Raw genomic sequence first — 19,135 nt, forward strand, 5'->3', positions numbered from 1 at the left:
CTTACTGTCCTTTCCTTTCCTTTCCTTTCCTTTCCTTTCCTTTCCTTTCCTTTCCTTTCCTTTCCTTTCCTTTTGTACTATCTTGCTACTTCATTCCTGACGCATTATATTCTGCTTAAGAAAAAACATCATTTTTCTTTAGTTTAGTTGCTGGTTATCTGTCCTAGCTATTATTTATTAGTTATACTGAGTGTAAACTTAATACACTTAGTGGTATTGACATACATACTTACATATTTATAGTAATGAGAGAGAGCTTTTAATTCCTACATGAGTCTCTAAGCTCTGTCTGAGAACTGTAACAAGGAAGCAAGACTGCTTTTCAAAGTTTTCTAGATGCTAGCAGAACGGTCACCTCATCTATTGACCACTCCAAACACACCTTCTGTGTGACATTTAATTCTGATTATTGATCACTTTCTTGTAGCTTTCTTCTAATAAGAATGGTTATTTCATCATTCTTACGTTTACATTCACCTATAGACCTAATCGTGTAAAAAGTATCATATATTTGTAATTTTTGTCTATATAAATTTTTCAGTTGAAAAAAAAAAATCTGAAATGAAAAAAATCAGGACAAATACCATTAAAAAAAGACAGGTAAACATTATTTCTGTGAGGAAAAAAATAAAATAAAAATCTCAATCATCTCTCATACTTTCTTCCACAGAAAAATGATGCTTTGAACACCTTCCATCATGAAACATAGCTTTAATATTGAACCTAGATATTGGTTCAAGTTTTCCATACAGTCAAATGATCTAAAACCTAAAAGTAAATATAATTATGGTTTATGTTTTCAGTCTAGTGTCATGAATTTTAATATACAACTATTATGTGAAGTAATCGGATAGAGAACAGATAGAGTTGAAAAGATGCTTTTTTATCAGTTACTGCTTTTTCAATAGAAGAAAGGTCAGGTTGCTTACCACAAATCCTTATTTGATGAGACAATGTTCTGGTCATGATTTGGCAAGATGTAGTTTTATCCATAGGGTAGATATTTTGTGTAAATTGGATGTGATAAATTTTATATTTGTTATCATAATGCATACTATTTCTTCTTAAAACGATCATCAGATTGAAAACAATATGGAAAGTTTGTGAATATATTTTAACATTTGTTCACATACACTAAATTTCCAAGAAAAGTTTTATTTTTTCTTTTTTAGTCATGAATTTGAAATTCACATATGCTATCGTGCTTTCTGCCTAGCAACTTGATGAATTTAGTAACAAGTGCTTTGGCATAGTTATCTTGCTGTGATATGGTCAAGGCAGAAAAGTGCAAAGGATTTTTTAAATTGTTAGGATGATCTAGGTAGATGAAATCACACTCTGACCACTGCAAAGGGTTCTTGCTTTTTCTTGTAAAACAGCTGACTGTTTGTAGACACACAAGCTTAATTAGATATTTGATCCTGCTTAAAATTCCAATGTTTCCTTGATTATTTCCCTTTTTTTTTTTCTCAGCACGTATTCCAGGCTTACCAAAAAAATATATATATATATATTATTTAGTGAAAAGTAATACTGGAAGAATGTATACTGGAGTAGAAAGTAGCCAGGGTCGATTAAGATGAGGAATCCTGCTTACTAACACATGTCTATCTAATGTATTCTCCAGTGTATCCTATCAGTGTTTTTCAAATCCACTACTGATTAAGAGGCAATTGCCATATAGAAATTACATTTTTTTCCTCATTTTTTAAAGTATGTTGTCCTAACAAAGAATATGGATGATTGAATGCTAAAAAGTCTTATTTTTATTTTATATTTTGTTTAGGAAACCTGATTGTTGTTCAATAAAAATGCAAAATGCCACAGCTTCAAGTGTGAGACATTGTAACTAAGAAAGAAGCAGCTTGGTGTGCTTGGGATAACAACAAAAAAAAAAAAATAAAAAAAAATATATATATATATCATAAATAATAAAAGCAAAGTCTACTAACATCCTTCTTAAAAAATATAAGATTCACTTTGTAGAAAAGTTGAAAAATATATGGGGGTGAGTTTTTTGTTTGTTAATATCAAAATAAACCCATCAACAACTCTCTGGATAGGCAGAATAAAGATGTATGTCATCAAATTTAAGCTGAACATTGAATTTCAGTAGAGGTACTTTTTTGACTTAGGCTTAGTGGTGTTTTTTTTCTTGAACATTTATTTTTCAAGTAGTAGTGTATTCAACTGTATACAGAACCTGTATTAAATCATACAGAAGCACCAAAATCCATTTCCCTTCCTTGTCTAGAAGAGCTGTTAGCATAGCTGGGAATTGGTTTTCTACACCAATCTAGTACATCCTGAACAATTGTTGAATTCATGGAAATCAGCTTTCAGGTCTGTTACAGAGTCATATGAAGATGCTCTAATGTGCAAAGTATTTCCTACATTTGTCTTTCTTAGGAACCAATGGCATTTTACCAAGGTGCAGAATACCTTGTTTTTTTGAGTCTAGTGAAACCTTGAAGCATGTCAGAAATACACTTTAGAGTCTATTCCTGAAAATAATTATTTTTCAACTATTCTGCATGTGAATCCATCCAGAAGAGAACAGTATTCCAGTACAGACATCCTAGCTTACTCATGCATCGTATGAGTTCTGAACTATGTACTTACACTGCATCAACTTGTCAGCTCCTCCTTGAAATGTTTTTCAGTTATCATTGGGAGCAAGAGTTTTTGCTCATTACTTTGCTTTCTTCAAGTGCCAAGTGTTGTTGGTTGGTATTTTTTTTCAAATTCTGATAAATTCAGTTTGGCACTACTTTAAGAAAAGGAAAATATGTGCATCCTTCTCTCTTAATTTCCTTATCCACACCTCTACAGAAATATTTGCTATCTCCATTTTAATATATCTAGGTCTTGTCTAGTCACCAATGCTTGTTGAGACCTTTCTGTGCCTGGTGACCATTTTGTTGTTTTTCTGGAGCCGGTCTCTTAGAGCATTATTGGCCTCTTGGAGCAATTAGTTATTACCTGTGACAAGTGATTTATTTTTGTTTCTTCGTGGAATATGGTTTCAAAACTATCAGTATGCTGAATTTTCATATAGCCACATGTTCTGCTCGTAAGATTTCATTTTCCACTGCTTTTTCAGTATCTTAGTCCCTGCTAATTTCTGTGATTTCAGCCATTTATGCACTAACCTGACTGTAATCATCAACTCGCGTATAGGCAGGCTTGCTTCTGTTCCTTCACTGACTATTCCCATAGTAAATAATCCACAACACTTACCACTATGGAGGTTTTTTGATCAAAGGATCAGAAATTTCAAAACCATTGTTGTAAGGATAGACCAACAGTCCTTTTCTTGTGTTTTCATTCTTTTCTATCATAAATCATTTAGCAAAAGCGTAGCAAAGTTCAATGCCAGATATTACTGGGGAGGTTGGTGAAGTTTTAAAACAGAATTGTTTTTAGTTGCACTTTCCTATCTACATACTGCAAAGTACAAACATCCGTGTATTCAAGTACTCTGTCCAGTATTGGGACACCCATATATATATAAGTACCCACATAGTCTGGTCAGAATTCCTTGAATTGACTGGTAGGATGTGTGGCACCTAGCTATCAAGTCCTCCACTACTTCTCTAGGTTTCTTCTTAGGGTGGTATCTATCCATTAAGTCAGCGTTGGATCTGCCTGTTACACCATTTAGGAGTTGACAGTTAAAAGCATATTTCTCACTCCATCCAGTTCCAACTTTGGAATACACGGGAATTACTCCCTGCCCTGTGTTCTCTGCATCTAAACCTGTTTTTTGTCCTGCCAATATCATCTCTCAGTGGCTTATCACTTTGTTTCAGTCTGTTACTTGGTTTAGGCTGTCTTGTTTACCTGTTTGGGTATTGCCAGAATTTGCATGAAGTGCTGTTAACTAAATGAACTACTAATCTGTGTGTCATCAGCACGTGTTTTTTCTGTATCTCTTCTGCTGTGCTTTCTGATGTTTCCACACCCATATGTTTCCTCTTGTCCCCCCCCCCCTTTTTTTTTCTACTAATCTTAATTATCTGTTAGCTATTCAAGGAGTAGTCTTATAAAAAAAAAAATTTGTTGGATTTACTGAAGCAAGCTACTTGCACACAAGGGTCCTGAAGTCAATTCACACTTTCACAACTATGCAGTATAAGAATAGTCCATTTCATCTGCACATGCAACCCAAAGTGCTGCAAAAGTGATAGTGCTCTAGCAGCAGCAGCAGCAGGTATGTGTTTGCCAGAACCAAAACTGAAATTTAGACTAGGAAAGCTATTTCAAAGCATGCATGTTGCTGTGGTTAACGTATCATCACCAGTAAAAGTTCACTGGTTCCATCACAGAAGTAGGTAGCATCTAGCTGATGCAAGATGTGGGAGAGACATAGGAATCTGAAGCACAGACATTGCGTTTGCCATGGATGTTGGAAGCACAAAATTGCCTACGAGTTGTAGGTTCTTTAGCAAGCATGCTAGCAATCTCTGAGGTTCAGTTTCACATATGAAAAGGTTTTTTTGGAAATAGAAGTGTTAAAAGTAAATGGAACCTCCTGGTTCAATGAATCTAGCTCCAATTTCAGATAGTATGTAATATTTAAGATTGTAATATGTAATACCACATAAAATTGGCAAATTAAAAACAGGTTTCCTGTCTCCACTGCTGTCTCCAAGCTTGTTTTAGAACCTAACTATCTCATGGGTCAGTCTACACTCACTTGCTTTTGTGTCACTGCTGGCCTTTAGCTTAAATAAGGCCAGTCTTTTCTCAACCATGTGTTGATTCCCCAGATAGGCTTATGAAGGGTACGCATAGGAACTTTCAGATTTCATTGTTATAAATGAACTAAATCAAACTCTTTCATTTTCATCCTCGTAAAAAAGATTAACGATTTCCGTGTGGACCCAGCAATTGCGTTCTTTCTTCTATATGTTCCTATCCTACTGCTTATAAAAGCAGTAGCCTTGTCAAAATTAATACAGCTTTACACTAATACTTTAGACTAATTCCCATTGATACTATGCCTTTTTTCCAGTTACATGTATTATCATCTCAAATCAATATTCAGGAAAGGTATTATTTTGCATTACCTGAATTACCTTTGATCTCTTCTCAACCTCGAATGATAATATATCTACCTCCCCTTTTTTGATTGTTTTTATTTCTAAGGAATCTCTTACTCCTTATTTTAAATTCCGTTAAGTCCATTCTGTATTTAGCAGTTTCTTCCCTAGACAAGATAGTTTCTTTTATTTTTATTTCTGCCAGGCTTTCTGTCTAGACCTTGTAGCCTTCTTGGCAATGGCTTTTTGATTTTCTCCCCAAAAGGAAACGGAGTCAAAGTATTTCAGTAATTTATTTTGGCTGTCTGTCAACATATCTTTAGACAGAATGGTACTTTTGCAAATGGCTAATGAAAAGTAGTCATTTATCTCTCCCTAGGCAGATAAAAACGTTCTCTGTTGATACAGAAAATACATTTTTCAAGACCATTCTTACTTGAATTGAGGACCTGTTCACTTGGGATTTATTGCATCCCTGTTGAAAGTACTTCTCATTTGAGATCTAATCTGTGTTCATGTAGTCAAGCAATTAGGCAATTTCATTGCTGTACAAAGCAGCAAAGTCTGATGTGATAAACACAACTATCCAAAAAGTTAGCTGTTATCTAAAACACAGATTGAGCCTGAATCCAAGGCTCATACAGACTGTTTCATTTAGAATGTGAGTGCCAGCATCTCATGGTTTTGTGCAGAGTATGCAAGATACTTATACAAGACATGGGAGACTTGAACCTTATCTCAATTTTGATATTTTTTTTTTTTTGGTAATAAGTCTTTTAAATTGAGGTCTTGTTTCAGGTATCCTTTTGCCAAAGGATATAGGCTTTCTCTTTTACAAAAAGCCAGTTCTTGGAGTCATGTTATACGTGCAATTATAGGTCAGTACAGCAATCTGCCAAGTGAATATAGTAATTCATCTATTTGTCCTTCCAAGACAGAAAAGACATTGTATTTTAGGACTTGGCCTGAGTGATTGCTATCAGAATTTGAGAACTTTCATTCATTTAGTAAATTCTTACATCATACTGATTACCAAAGTTTTTGAATTGTAGCTATTTTTAGCAAGTATTTTTCCTCAAACTGATTTTATATTTTAATCTCTGCATATGTGTGTATACATAGTCATTTGCCATGGCTGATCCTAGGTACTGTACCAGAGGAAGATGTGTGCTGTGTCAATGCTGCTTTTTTCTTGCTCATTCCGTGTGGTACCACTCTATCTGTTCTAAGTGCAACTAGAGTGTCTCAAATGAACAACAGTCATGAAGCAATGAGATGAGGTAAGTAGGCAATAGCCCCTTGATCCAGAAATTTATCCAGAAAGGTTAGAAAGCATTATTATAACTCCAAACATACCTAGTCCATTCCATTCAATGTATGTTAAGTTCTCCTGTTAAATTTTAACAATCCTTAAGCATCAACAAATAGTACTAGGGAATGAAACAACAAAGATGATGGAAGAGGTAACGATTTTTTAAAATTGAAAGAGCAGTTGCCATAATCTTTTGCCCAGCCTTCTCGTAAACGGCCAGTCTAAATTTATTAATATGGTTTATGCTGTTAAATTCAACTTATTTTTATGCTTACCCCTCTAATTATTTGTTTTCTTACAGTGTAGACTATAAGCCTTTTATTTTGTAATTAATCTAAGGCATAGGTCAGTGCTCATACAGCTCTGTATTACGGAATCCAGCATGTGCCAAATGTATTGCCTGCATGTGAGAAAATTCTATTTAGTTTAGTTGTGCCACTTTTTGTTTAGTAGGATATTGATCATAGGTTGTTCTCCATGGTTTAATTTTGTATATACAACAGGAAAAGGAAGAAGGAATTGTAGTGCTCCAGGGAATTGTCCCATTTTGAACATCTGTAATCTATTTTTGTTTCTGGAAGACAGTGTAAGAAAATAGTATTTACTTTTTTTCTCAATTTATGCATCTGTAAAATCAATAGACTGTAGCAGCATAAATCTCTGATTATATGTTAAAATGTGAGCTCAAAATTGTATGACCATGAAGGTATTATTCCATTCACAGAAACCTCAACGTGAGGTGTTAGAATGTGTTCAGATGATTAATATTAATGGCAGTGATTCTAATGAATCCCCATATTTATTACACTCAAAATTTATCCTTAACATCTGAAATGAATTGTTTGTATTGGGGGTTGGAGTTAGATCATCTTTAAGGTCCCTTCCAACCCGAGCCATTCTATGATTCTGTTTTGTTCACCAGTTTAGTTTAATTTTAAAAGACAAAATATGCATTACCTTTTCAGAAGGAGCATTTATGAAACATGGAATAGAATTTTATTTATTTGATTAGGCTTCAATAATATATTTGCTAGTTTGAAAGGAAATAAAGGGGTTATTTATCTATTCCTGATAACTTTCTCGGTAGCATTGCATATTCTCTGACAATAATTTCTGTAGGCATTTATTGATACTTAGATTTACTGAAACCTGCATATATTTCAGTTAAGAGCTTTTTATTTAAACTTGCAATAGTGGTAACTGTAGGAAGGTATTTACGACAAAAGTCTGTGACAAATTAGGGATCCGTAAGGTGAGAATTCAAAGCACCTTCATTTGGGACATATTTCTCTTCAATGACTACATTGGAAATTGGGCTTCCTATTGAATGCCTTAGAGTAGATTTAGATTTATGAAGGGCATCTGATAACAAACAGTAACAAATTTGGCAAGATTTCAAGCCAACAGCTATTGGCAATCTCTCTTTTAAATTTGCACCATCCATTGCAGTTTCTTTGTTAAGCCTGCTTTTTTCCTTTTTTCCTTTAAAGTTTTTTCAAAATGTGAGGAGTACCTTTGTGCAAGGAACCCTAGGCATTGGCACAGCACTTCTCTGCAATATTTGTTTGCTTTGGAAGTTCACAGGGAGACTTCCTGGACAATGTTTTCATTCAGTACCATCAGTGTGAACAGAGATTGACCTCAGCCACTAGCCACTTATGGTCGTGTTCTTTTATGCTTCTGCAAAGTGAATTGAATCCAGGATCTTCCCACTTCAGCTTTTCAAGGTATCATCTGACTTCTTAAACTATGTATTTCCTGTAGCTTTAAGAGGTGCACCCCTTCCCAGTGTCCTTATAAACCCATCCACTTCTCTTTTACAGTTCAGCTCTTCAGGAGGTGTAGATGTGAGGAAATATATGTGACAAGAAGCTTTACACAGGTTTTCTAAACTTAGCCCTTCCTAGCAAAAAGGATGAAGTACAGGATAATACTGATATTTGAAAACAAACCTTAAAGGCACTTGACTTCAAAGAGTTTTACTCTTCTTTTTAAAGTCCCACTGGCCCATCTATTTTCATACAGGTGGGATCTTCCCTTGTGACACTCTAATGCAAATATCTGTCCCTTAATTTTGCTGTAAAATGGTCAAAGAGAGCAAATTTCTTAGCTGGTTTGCCTAATATTCTACCTGTCCCCCCATCGGGTCACTTGTGAGTGACTTCATTGATGTGACAGCTTTCACCGTGGCCACCAAGGTATCTTGAATAGACGCTAGCTTATTGTCTAAAATGTTTAAAGGACACTGTCCTCTGTTGAAATATGAACATCCCTATATAAAATGCAGCTTTTAGAATTTCAGTTCAACTTAGAGCAACAAGGCAAAAGAGCTGCACATTCCGAACTCAGTTGTCATTTTGTAAGAACTTCAGAACTTCACCATGTAGGATTTGCCATGTTTTGTTTCTTTTTTTTTTAAACACGAACTTCTTCCCTGCTTGCCCATACAGATTTCTGATGTATGCAATGTGTTTGTTCTTCCAAAAGCTGTACCAGGAGAACGAGGTGTAAATTCAGTTTTCATTTGTGGGGAAAGCCAGAGAATAAAAGATGCTGCAGGTACTGGGGGGAACAATACATGCCAGAAGCCAATAAAAGCAAGCTCAAAGGTGGGGCTAAAATGAAAGGATTGAAAGTATTGAACTGAAGAGAAATCTGATGTGAGGGTTGAGTGGTAGAGGTCTGGTGTAGAGCAGGGGAGTATTTGTGGCTCTTGAGAGATGAGGCTGCAAGGCTTAGAGTGGTTTGGAGAAGTAGGGAAGTGGCCTGGAGGCAGGAGGTAGCTCTATGAGACAAGAAAGGGATGTGGTCAGGAATACTCAGGAGAAAAGTAACCTTCAGTGGATAGAAAGGGTTGGGGAATTTTTGCCATGTGACAGGAGAGCTGTGCAATTGGGACAAGCTGGATTTGGAAACCCTACTGTAATACTTGTCTACGTATATGAGTCCCCTCTGTAATAGAGTGAAGCATAAAGTATTTTAACTTGTTTTGAATCAGTTTGCTTGGATGAACAGTGTAGCCTCAATAGCAAGCAGCTCTCTGCAGGCTAACTAGGCCTTCGGATCTCCAGCATTTTCTGAAATCAGCATGAGCCTTATGTGTGATTTCCGTACTATCCCACCTGGGCCATGCGTGCCTCTCCCAAGCATAGCCATTCCGTTCTGTTACTTATCATTTATAATATCTTCGTGACATCAGCAGCATAAAGTCTGTGTATTTTGTTAACTGTGTAGTGAAAGTAAGGATCTAACTCTTATATGCCTCAAGGTCCAGTGTAAATGAGTGTTAGGATATTAACTCAGTGGGAATAGTGGCATAATGTGTAATGCTTGTATTTGTTGCAATCTGTTTTGCCCTGGCTGCACATTTTACCTACCAACTTTTAGCATTGATTTCTGACCATTACATTTCACAGAAGTCAATAAATATTTGTAAAGAAATAGGCTGCCACATGTTGGTATAAAATAACCAGTCTATCACAAAGTCTCCCATGTAAGGATGTGGTTACGTTATCTTTGCTGTTATGTGAGTTAACAGAGCATTGATCTGGTGGTGATATTCATGTACTGAACTGCAAAGCTGTGAGATTGCATTACGTTGTACCACTGATTTGTCCACCTGCAGCATGTTTATTCCCGTATCTGCACATGGAATAAATAGTGTAATAGCAGGCAGTGTGAAGTAAATGTGTGACAGTATGATAATGATGTTTGGTTGGCATCCATTAGCATTCGTCTACATTATGTTTTTGTAGGTTTACCATACCCAAGAAATGCAGCAACCCTAATAAAACATTTATCTCATTCTGCAGTATAATGCATAGAAGTGAATATTTAGAAGTGAATATTTACTGGGTGAGAATGTATATCTGCATTAAGTTAGTATTTATTCCCTTTGTGTGAAAATACTCCCCGTTTATTTAGGAAGCCTCAGCTAATTGCTGTTTGCCTAAAACTGCAGAAGTTAAAATCTTTTTCATGTGTGAGTGTAAAAGATCTATATGATGTGTTTTTTAACATAAAAGGATGTGCCTTGCTGCAATATTAAAAATATATGAATCTCTTTGTTACCATTCAAAACTACTCACCTGATGTACAGCATTTTTCTTATCAGAGAAGAAAATTGTAACTGGAGTTCAGATATCTGTATCAGTATTTTCTGCTCTTGATCAGGGAAGCAAAGATAGTAGAAAATACTGCTTGTATCAGTATTTTAGGATATAATATTTGGATGTTGGCAGTCACCATCCCACACGTCAGATTGGTTGACAAGCATTATGTAATTATATCACTTATTAAAATTACTTCTCGCCAGCTACTGAATATGGACAGCTTATTCCTTGTTTCTGGGTGTCACTTTATCTCCAGTCAGTTCCATACTATGAACTTCAGTGAACACTGCTAGGGGTCAGAACAAGCATCCTCCATCTTCATAAGATTTAATCTCCTTCGGATTCACTTCCCTTCAGTGATCTGGGCAGTACATCACATTTTTTTGTTCCTAGCCAACTGATGTGAAATTGTTGTCAGTTGGATTATATTTCTGAGATACGTTTCTGTTAATATGAACTGTGTGAGAGATTTCAATAACATTTTTCTGAAAAAGAATAATGTAATAGTATTCATAGTATAGCTTTTACGGTTTCTCTTCATCAACTGGACCACCTTCTTCTCTAGCTGAATGCACTGTATCAACTCGAGGAATATCCAGGCTTCTGATAAAAAAATGGTGATGGCTCTGAAGTATCCCTGTTCCTAATATATTATGTTCTTCCAGAGCCTATTTTATGTGAGGGCTGCTTCAATATATTTTGATTCATAATTAATTTATCTTCTGTAAGTTTTTTATGTTTGTCTTCTCAATGCATTCATCTTTCAGATCTTTTTAATGTTGTTTTTATATATCCACCTACTTTTTCACTGAATCATGCAACTTCTCTTAAAGCAACCTTTGACTGGAGAATGGTTCACCACGTTGTTATTTTTCCATGTTCTACCTTTCTCACTTGAACAGCCCTTTGGGGGAGAAAAAAAAAAAAACAAAAAAAAAAAACAGAGATTTGGAGTATATTTTGAAAACCTGATGAAGGAAGTGGTCCAGCAGTGTCAGCAGGAGCATTGTATGCACAGTATATATTGCTTTAGATTTCCAAAACTGATCATCCCCATCTTACCCTGATGCCCGGTGTTCTAAGATCAAACAATAACTGGAAGGAATTAATGGCAGGTAAAACTGGAAGAACAAAGGAAGTCTTATTTTCTCATAGCATATACAAGCATCTTAAAATCACTGCTTCACAGCCAAAAATCTGTTTTAAAAAGGAACAACTTCATAAATATGTACGAACAATATGTGTAGTCACATTGACAAATATGATGCAATTACACTTTATGAGTTAGGGTTCAGGAGAGGATATTCACGCTATTTAACTTCCCAGTCCCTAAGGCAACGAGGTAAGGAGCTCAAGGGAACCTTAAGTTAGGTGCAATGACAAGGAGTTATTGCTGCAAACTAATGGGGATTTTTTTTTGGCTAAGAAACAAAAAAACATTTTTTGGCACTGCTGTTGGAATATGTGGGATAACACATATGACAAATGCAGAAATGTTTATTTGTAAACCCATTGAAATAATCAAGTATGATAATATTCTACAAGTAATGCTAATAGTTTTCTTTACTTACCATTTGTTACTGATATCTGAGGTAGTGGTCAAGTGGGATAATAGCTTTTATGTTTTTCCAACAAATAAACTGAACTAGGTTTGGATGCCATGTGATATAATCACTTGATTTTGATTAACTTGGTTCCAGCACTGCATACCTGAACCACTGAATACAGAACTTAACATCTTTTTAACCAATGCTGTAAAGAGTTTCCATTGCTAACGTTGCATTTATTCCGTTTTGAAGTTAAATAAATGGATCATATCAAAAAGTTTTGACAGGATGAACTGTGCATGTATTAGCCAGGATTTTGGAAAAAAGTCTGACAAGTTCAGGCTTGGGTGACTGTGGATATGAAAACGCATGTGTGAAATCTCTACGTCCTGCAGAATTCTGCTTTCTTTGTCAGAAGCAGTAAGCAGAAATAGCAAGAACAGGATGCATTACCAGGAAGTGGAAGGACTTTGAGATGGACAGTGCCAAGAATTCTGCTGTTGTGGAACTCCTCCTTTAAATATACCCAGCTAAAGCCAGAATCTCAGATTAGGCAGTGTTTTGGTTGTTTGTCCTTTATGACCTATGACTATACCAGCTGGTCTATGTAAGTTCAATGTTGGGCTTTGTAAATTATTTTTACAAGAGTAAAAGCAGGGGTAAAGATAAGTCAATTTTGTGTCAGCACTATTAGAAGATAGAAGAATAAAAATGAAATGTATATGAGACCTCTGCTTGGAAAACATGAAGTGCCTGGTGTTTGGTACTCTAAATTTTCATTCATCTTCTAGCAAGTCCATTGAGCATATTTGAGCACTCTTCTTTGCTCACTGTTTGGTGCTGGTTTCCCAGCTTCCTGAATTTTCTTCCATTGGCTTCCTGTCTCTCATCATTCTGTTATAGTCCCACTTTGTTCTTCAGAGATCAGGATAGGGACGCCTCTAGCTAATTCTTAGCTCTTAACTCCTACTGTTATTCCTTTGTGAATAGGAAAGAGATGCATGTATAATGCATGTCTTGACTGTCAGTGTATTATACCCTGCCAATCTCCCAGGACTCTTTCATGCCAAACACCTTTCTTCCTGCATTAAATGGAATATCCTTGTTTTCCTCTTCCATATTGTTCCAAAACCCTTAGTTCTTTCAGGTAAAATTTTGACAATAGCTACTTAGTGTCACTCCTGCCTCACCTCTTTATCTCCTCATTTAGCTTGTGTTGTGGTATAAAAATAATAAATAGCAATCACAAATCCAGAGGTTCAAAGATGTGTTTTCAGTTTCCCTGTTCAGGCTCTTGTTGTTGGACCTGCATTTTGCTTAGAAGGCAGGATATTTTTTTTTCACTTTACAAATGGCTAATAGAAAAATCAGTGGACTAGTTTTCAGATCAAGTTACTGATGGGGTTAGAAGTATATGTACTTTTGATTTAGAACACTTAAGTGCACAATCTTTCATTCTGATCTTTTGTAGCTACAGATAGTAATCTATGATGGCTTCTTGTGTGTAGCTGAGTGTCTGAAAAATAAGGAGTGTATAATCCATGGCCATTTTCTGAAATACTAGTTTATCAATCAGCTTCTAGAACTTCAGACAGGAGTTGACCAGAGATACACCTGCATTCCTTTCCATGGTGTTTGCCATGACAAAATGTCTTTTCTTTTTTCCTGCTCTCCCTTGCCTTCCTGTTAATACCCTGTTTAACGCTCAGAACATACGCAGTATAGTTTGTGCAATATTCGTATCATTCTGATGCATCCTATGAGAAGCATCCAAGTTGCATGCTGAACTATTTCAAGGTTCCCATAGAAAACATGTTACCGTGCAAAGTGACTGTGCTATGAATGTAAAACAAGAATTGACCTTATTTCCTTTAAATTTATGTTTTCAAGCATTTCTAATTTCATTGCTTATAATTTATAGATTGTGTACATATTTCTCTATATATTTTGAAGAGAGAAAGAGTAAATAATGTCAGCTATATGCACCTGTCATGTCTCCCATCTCATTTCTGACTAAGTCCTAAATCTTCAGCACAACTTGAGCAGCCACACTACCCACACCGGTAAGTAATAGAAAAAAAAAATCTTTTTCCCTGAAGGACAGGTGAATTGCTGCCACTTGAAACTTTTCCCCAGATTTCCATGATATGTAGCATTTTTCCTAATGTCCTGGTTCCATGTTGTTATGTAAGATTAACGATAGTTATTTTTTCTTATTGTATAGTTCTCAGTTTTCAAAGCAAAATTGAAAACATTTTATTTGAAAAATATATATTTGAAAATTAGTAGCATGATTTGTTGTTTTACTTACGTCTTTTTGTCTGGGATTGATAAAATTTCAAACAGGATATTAGGCCACCTATCTTTACTCTAGCTCCTATCACTTTCTTTTCAAATAAGGTTCCCTTTTTCCTCTTGAGAGTGGGTGATTTTTGGAGAGGGGTTGTTTTTTATGAAAAAAAAAATGTAGCGACTGGGTTACAAGTGCTCTAATGACATGAATCTGTGCTCTAAAGGAGACATCTTTTTTAAGAATGACGGTTTGTTCTCGATCATGGTGCTGGAATTGCTTAGAGTTTGTTTTGGAGTCTCATCAAAACTGTAGTGTGGGTGTTTCACTTGAGAGTTCAAAACATACTATCTTAATGCAGTAAAACTAGGGAAGGAAAGCATCAACTTTTATGAAAGTTTTTATGAATGTTTCCAGTGTAATTTATTAGTGCACATCCTATAAGAACTGAATATTTAAATCAGTAATATATTGCTTAGTTGGCGTTACTTTCTCGAGAATCTAGTGCAACTAAAAAAAGCAAGTTCACTGTTTTGCGTATGGAATTTTCTAGCTGTCCATTGGTGAGATAAACACAAATAGTAGCGATCTAACTTTTGCTTTTGCTGGCATGTCCTGGCCAGCATAAAGCATAGTTGAATTTCCATAGTTCATTCAGTCTCTAGGTTCCTTGAAAGTAACCTTCTAGGTTACTTCAAGATTTCTTAAAGTAAAGAGAGTTAGTGTGGTTTGAAATTTTTACCTCAGTTGTGTGGGACTTTGTTTTACATACTCTCTGAAACAACCATCAGATAATGGAAGCTTTCAATTCAGTCTTGATTAAGACTAGCAAGCAAAAAGATATCCCTGTATCCCAAAAGTCATTTTTATTGTCTTCTTCCTCTCTACTTCAAGGGACACAACACAAGTTTAATTTATTGGTAAAAAAGGTTTATTTACTGGATTCAGCAATTCTGAAAGGAACTCTTGATGTAAATGAATGTTTTATTTTGTGTGCTTCTAGCAATAGAAGGCCTTTTGAGCATCTACCTCATTTGTTTCTTCCATCCTCTACATCATCTAGGAAAAAATCTTACATATTAAAGGAAGAGTGATCAGATAGGGGATATTGGTGATAGATTAATACACGTTGTATATTTACAATAAAAACTTAATGTTGGTCTGGCATTAAAATTTTCTGGTTGGGCAGCATATTTTTTAACTGGGAAACTTGATAGCAGTGGCTAAAATCTCTAGGCCTGGGTCAACAGGAATCTGTACTGCATAATGCCAGGTATCAGTGATGATACTTGTTATGCATGATACTCCCAGTTACAGCATACTATGATCATATGATTTGTAGAAGATACAGGGTGGTTTTTTCTTCGGTTAGAGTTTTAGGACTTCATTATTCTCCATATCCAAATCAGTTAAGTAACATGTATTCATTCATAAATATTAGTGAATTCAGCATGCAAAATATGTGCCAGATTGGTAATATATTAAAAATTAAATGGTCAACAAAGCAAGTTTAAAATGACATGATAAAGCATCATTTATTTCAGAAATGAGAGTCTGTGTCTTTGTCCTCTAGAGGTGTCTCAGAGAGTCAAATTAATGTCTTGCATGTACTGCTAACTGATTGTGTGGAAATTTTTTTAAGTTCACTTTTTCTTTATTCTTCTGTCTTTTTTACCCATCTTCCCCCATTGTAGCAAATTAGACGGCCGGATGAAAGCAAAGGAGTTGCTAGTAGAGTTGGATCCCTCAAAGTAAATATGTTTCTAACATTTATTTTGCAAGTTTTCTTCTATAGCCTACACTTTTCCTTTTGAAGGGGGAGGTGAGGGGAGGGAGGGAAGGGGCTTTTCCATTTCTCACCATCCCATCTTTTTTATTTCAGTATTCTTATTGCTGTTGGGTCACATTTTGTTTGTTTCTGTGCTACACATAGAACAACCTACAGAAGGCAGGCTGCCAGTTTGTAAGCTTTGAATGTCACCACAAATACGAGATAGTAACAACTTTCTTGATGTGCCTGTAATTTGGTGATCATGATTAAACCACTTCTCTGATCTATGTTATTTGTTGTCTCTTAACTGCTTGTTACATAGAGAAGTGACTTACTCATCTTCAGACTACTGCTTCTCATCTTAAAAAAAAAAAAAAAAAAAAGATTTACCTTTTATAGTGCTCACACTTCTTGCATTTTAATTCTGCAAAAGACCATAACAAGAAAGTTGAATATTTCATCCATATATAGCCTTTAAATCAGAAAAAAATATATAAATAAAGAGGAAATGAGAGAGATTCATGTGAGACTAATAAGAATGGAGCCACTGTTTTGCTAATAATTAGTTCCCTTTTCTGCCTTTTTTCGTTTATACAGACATATTCAAATATTTAGAGCACTTAACAGGCAGATCCCTAAATCAGTACCCACCCATGAATAGTGTTACACTCTAATAGACGGTTTAAAACACAGGACAAAATCTATACCGAGATGCTGGTCACATGCAGTCCAGGCCATTCTGTTAAGATTCCATCTCAACAGTTGCCTCTTTCAACCGCCCAATTTTTCACGTTTTTTCCACTTTCTTTCCTTTTTAGCCCTTTCTGAAGCGCTAACTAATTCATTTTTTTCTGCACTCTCCTTGCCTTTCCTGCCTTCTTGGTTTTTGATCTTCTGTTTTGCTTTTGTATGTGTGTGTATTGCCTTTGTTCCAGGACAAGCCATCCTCTCTGTTTTCTAATGCTGCTCTACAGCTGCTCTTTGTGAAAATGTTATTTCACTGAGCATAAAGAAGGGGAGGGGAAAGATTAATTATGCACCTCTTTCCAGTAATGACACCATTTAAATTGCTCTCAGAGTAGGAAAAGAAGTCAGTTACTATTTGCTATGTAAGTTATACCTAGCAGCATCTGTAGCATTCCTCACTGTCTGTGAGGCTTTAGCTTTTCATCTTGTGTTTTGGGAAGAGGTTTTAGTTACAGTGTAGATGAGAAGAGCCCTGAATATAAGTGAGGCAGTGCTTCAGTGGTAGGCATTCAGTACCACTGAATGTTCTTGGGGGAAAAGACAAGACAGCCACAGTTCCTATTTCATTTTTTTTTTTGAAAATTATGTATGTAATCACTGTGGCCTGTGCATTTTAATGGCTCATCGCATGCAATTCTATATGCATAACGCATACGTATAAGATGTAGCTTACTTAAAGGCTGAGACTCACCTACTGTATTATGAACATCCATTGATACCTAATTCAGGATTCTTATTCTGTGTCTGACTGTCCAGGATTTAATCTCACTATCTAAAATATTCATTTAGACAAAAAAATCTTACATAAATATCCATACAGAGAATGGGAAATCATATCTGAGGTTCCCAAACATGAACATTCACCCCTTTGTGATGGAATTACATTCTAGAACATTGCCTTAACAATAAACAAGCAAATAAACAAACAACGTAGTGGATATTCAGATGCTGTAGAATGATCAGTCCCTTGATGTTTTTCATTTTTTTTCCTGTACTGAATAAAAAAACTATGCTAATTGAGTAAAAATATCTTATTTCCAGTTTCTGAGTTTCCTGAGCTTGTATATCTGTGTTGTTGAAAGCACTTTAATGTCTTGAAATGTTTTGCCAGAGGCAGTGAGAAATGTGTTATGCTATGATTTATTTTAAAAAGTAAAGCAAGGAACAAAAGAAAAAAAAAAAAAAAAAAAAAACATGACAAAAGAACAGGTTGCTTTTTCAATTCATTTTCTGATGTTTACATGTAGCTCCATCGAAAGCTGGAGGAGCTCAGAGATCACCTAGAAGGCAATGTCAAAGGATGCTCTCTCCGAGTAAATGTACGATTTCACTCGGTGATCTGTTTTTTTAAAACTTCCGCTGGCTGGTAACACCAAATCTGATTGGTTTGTCCTCTCATGTCCATCTTTTTCCTTTCTCTCTCTTTTTCCCTTTATGTTTTCTTTCTTTTCTAGCTGGGATATCATTTTTAATGTGTTTGAGAAACCTGACCTAAATGACAGGATTTGTTTAAAAGAACATCCTACTACATTTTAATGAATGCTAATCAAACTGCTCGACTTTAACACCAGATAAAAAAATCCCTTTCCAAAACTGATGTTGTATGTGTAAAATTTTCCTGAATATTAGGTTTAGCAACAAATAAAATAGATATCCTTAGTTAAGAGGAGAACTGTATCTTTTGCCTGTGATAGATGGCCTTAGATGGCCTATGGCTGATCTAAGGTAAACCAAAAGCATATATGTTTGCAGTTGCCCCATCTTTGCGTTTAATCTTTTTGGGTCCCTACATTATCTCAGAAAATAGGTTAGTATTTGGTTCAATGCAAGCTATGCAAATTTTGTTGGTTGTTTTGTTAGCAGACTCTTTTACAAAAAATTGTGCAGCGTATGTCGTATTCATTGCATTTGTTCTTCAATTTAAAAAATTGAACGTGAAAAAAGGATCAGGATCTAGCTTATCAGTCATTATACTACTGTAAAGTTAACCATTTTTCACAGAAATATTTTTAAAAGCTAGTCAAATATAATGTAACAATACAGGCACTGGTACTGTGTGTTTAGTATCTCACCTCATAAGTTCAGATCAGCCTTTCAGCAATTACTTCAGTAGAATAGTTTAAGTGACATAATTTGATGTATAATGAAAATTAGAAAAAAAAAGGACAGTTTTGAGCATAGTAAATATAAAAGTTATAGCCTTTTATCCCTTTGAACATCCATGCCGTGAAGATTCGCAGAGTAAGTTCTTTAGATTCATGTTCTGTTTGTGTCTTCCATACACTATTGACTGTTGTCATTATTCTCAATA

The 19,135-nt window shown here is 35.4% G+C and overlaps 1 protein-coding gene across 7 annotated transcripts in view; it reads left to right on the plus strand.

The window, feature by feature from the left end:
• The window catches only part of GPHN (gephyrin), a 295,654-nt gene that overhangs the window by 201,920 nt on the left and 74,599 nt on the right, over positions 1-19,135 (plus strand). For 5 of the 7 annotated variants that reach the window (XM_035326893.1, XM_035326894.1, XM_035326897.1 and 2 more), the window contains 2 exons: positions 16,001-16,057; positions 18,072-18,143. The exons of the other annotated variants lie outside the window; for them this stretch is intronic. In XM_035326893.1, the coding sequence (XP_035182784.1) occupies positions 16,001-16,057; positions 18,072-18,143 (129 nt within the window). The remainder of the gene's footprint in view (positions 1-16,000; positions 16,058-18,071; positions 18,144-19,135) is intronic. 7 annotated transcript variants of the gene reach the window in all.

The sequence above is a fragment of the Oxyura jamaicensis genome, chromosome 5, assembly GCF_011077185.1.
Source record: "Oxyura jamaicensis isolate SHBP4307 breed ruddy duck chromosome 5, BPBGC_Ojam_1.0, whole genome shotgun sequence".
Taxonomy (NCBI): Eukaryota; Metazoa; Chordata; class Aves; order Anseriformes; family Anatidae; genus Oxyura; species Oxyura jamaicensis.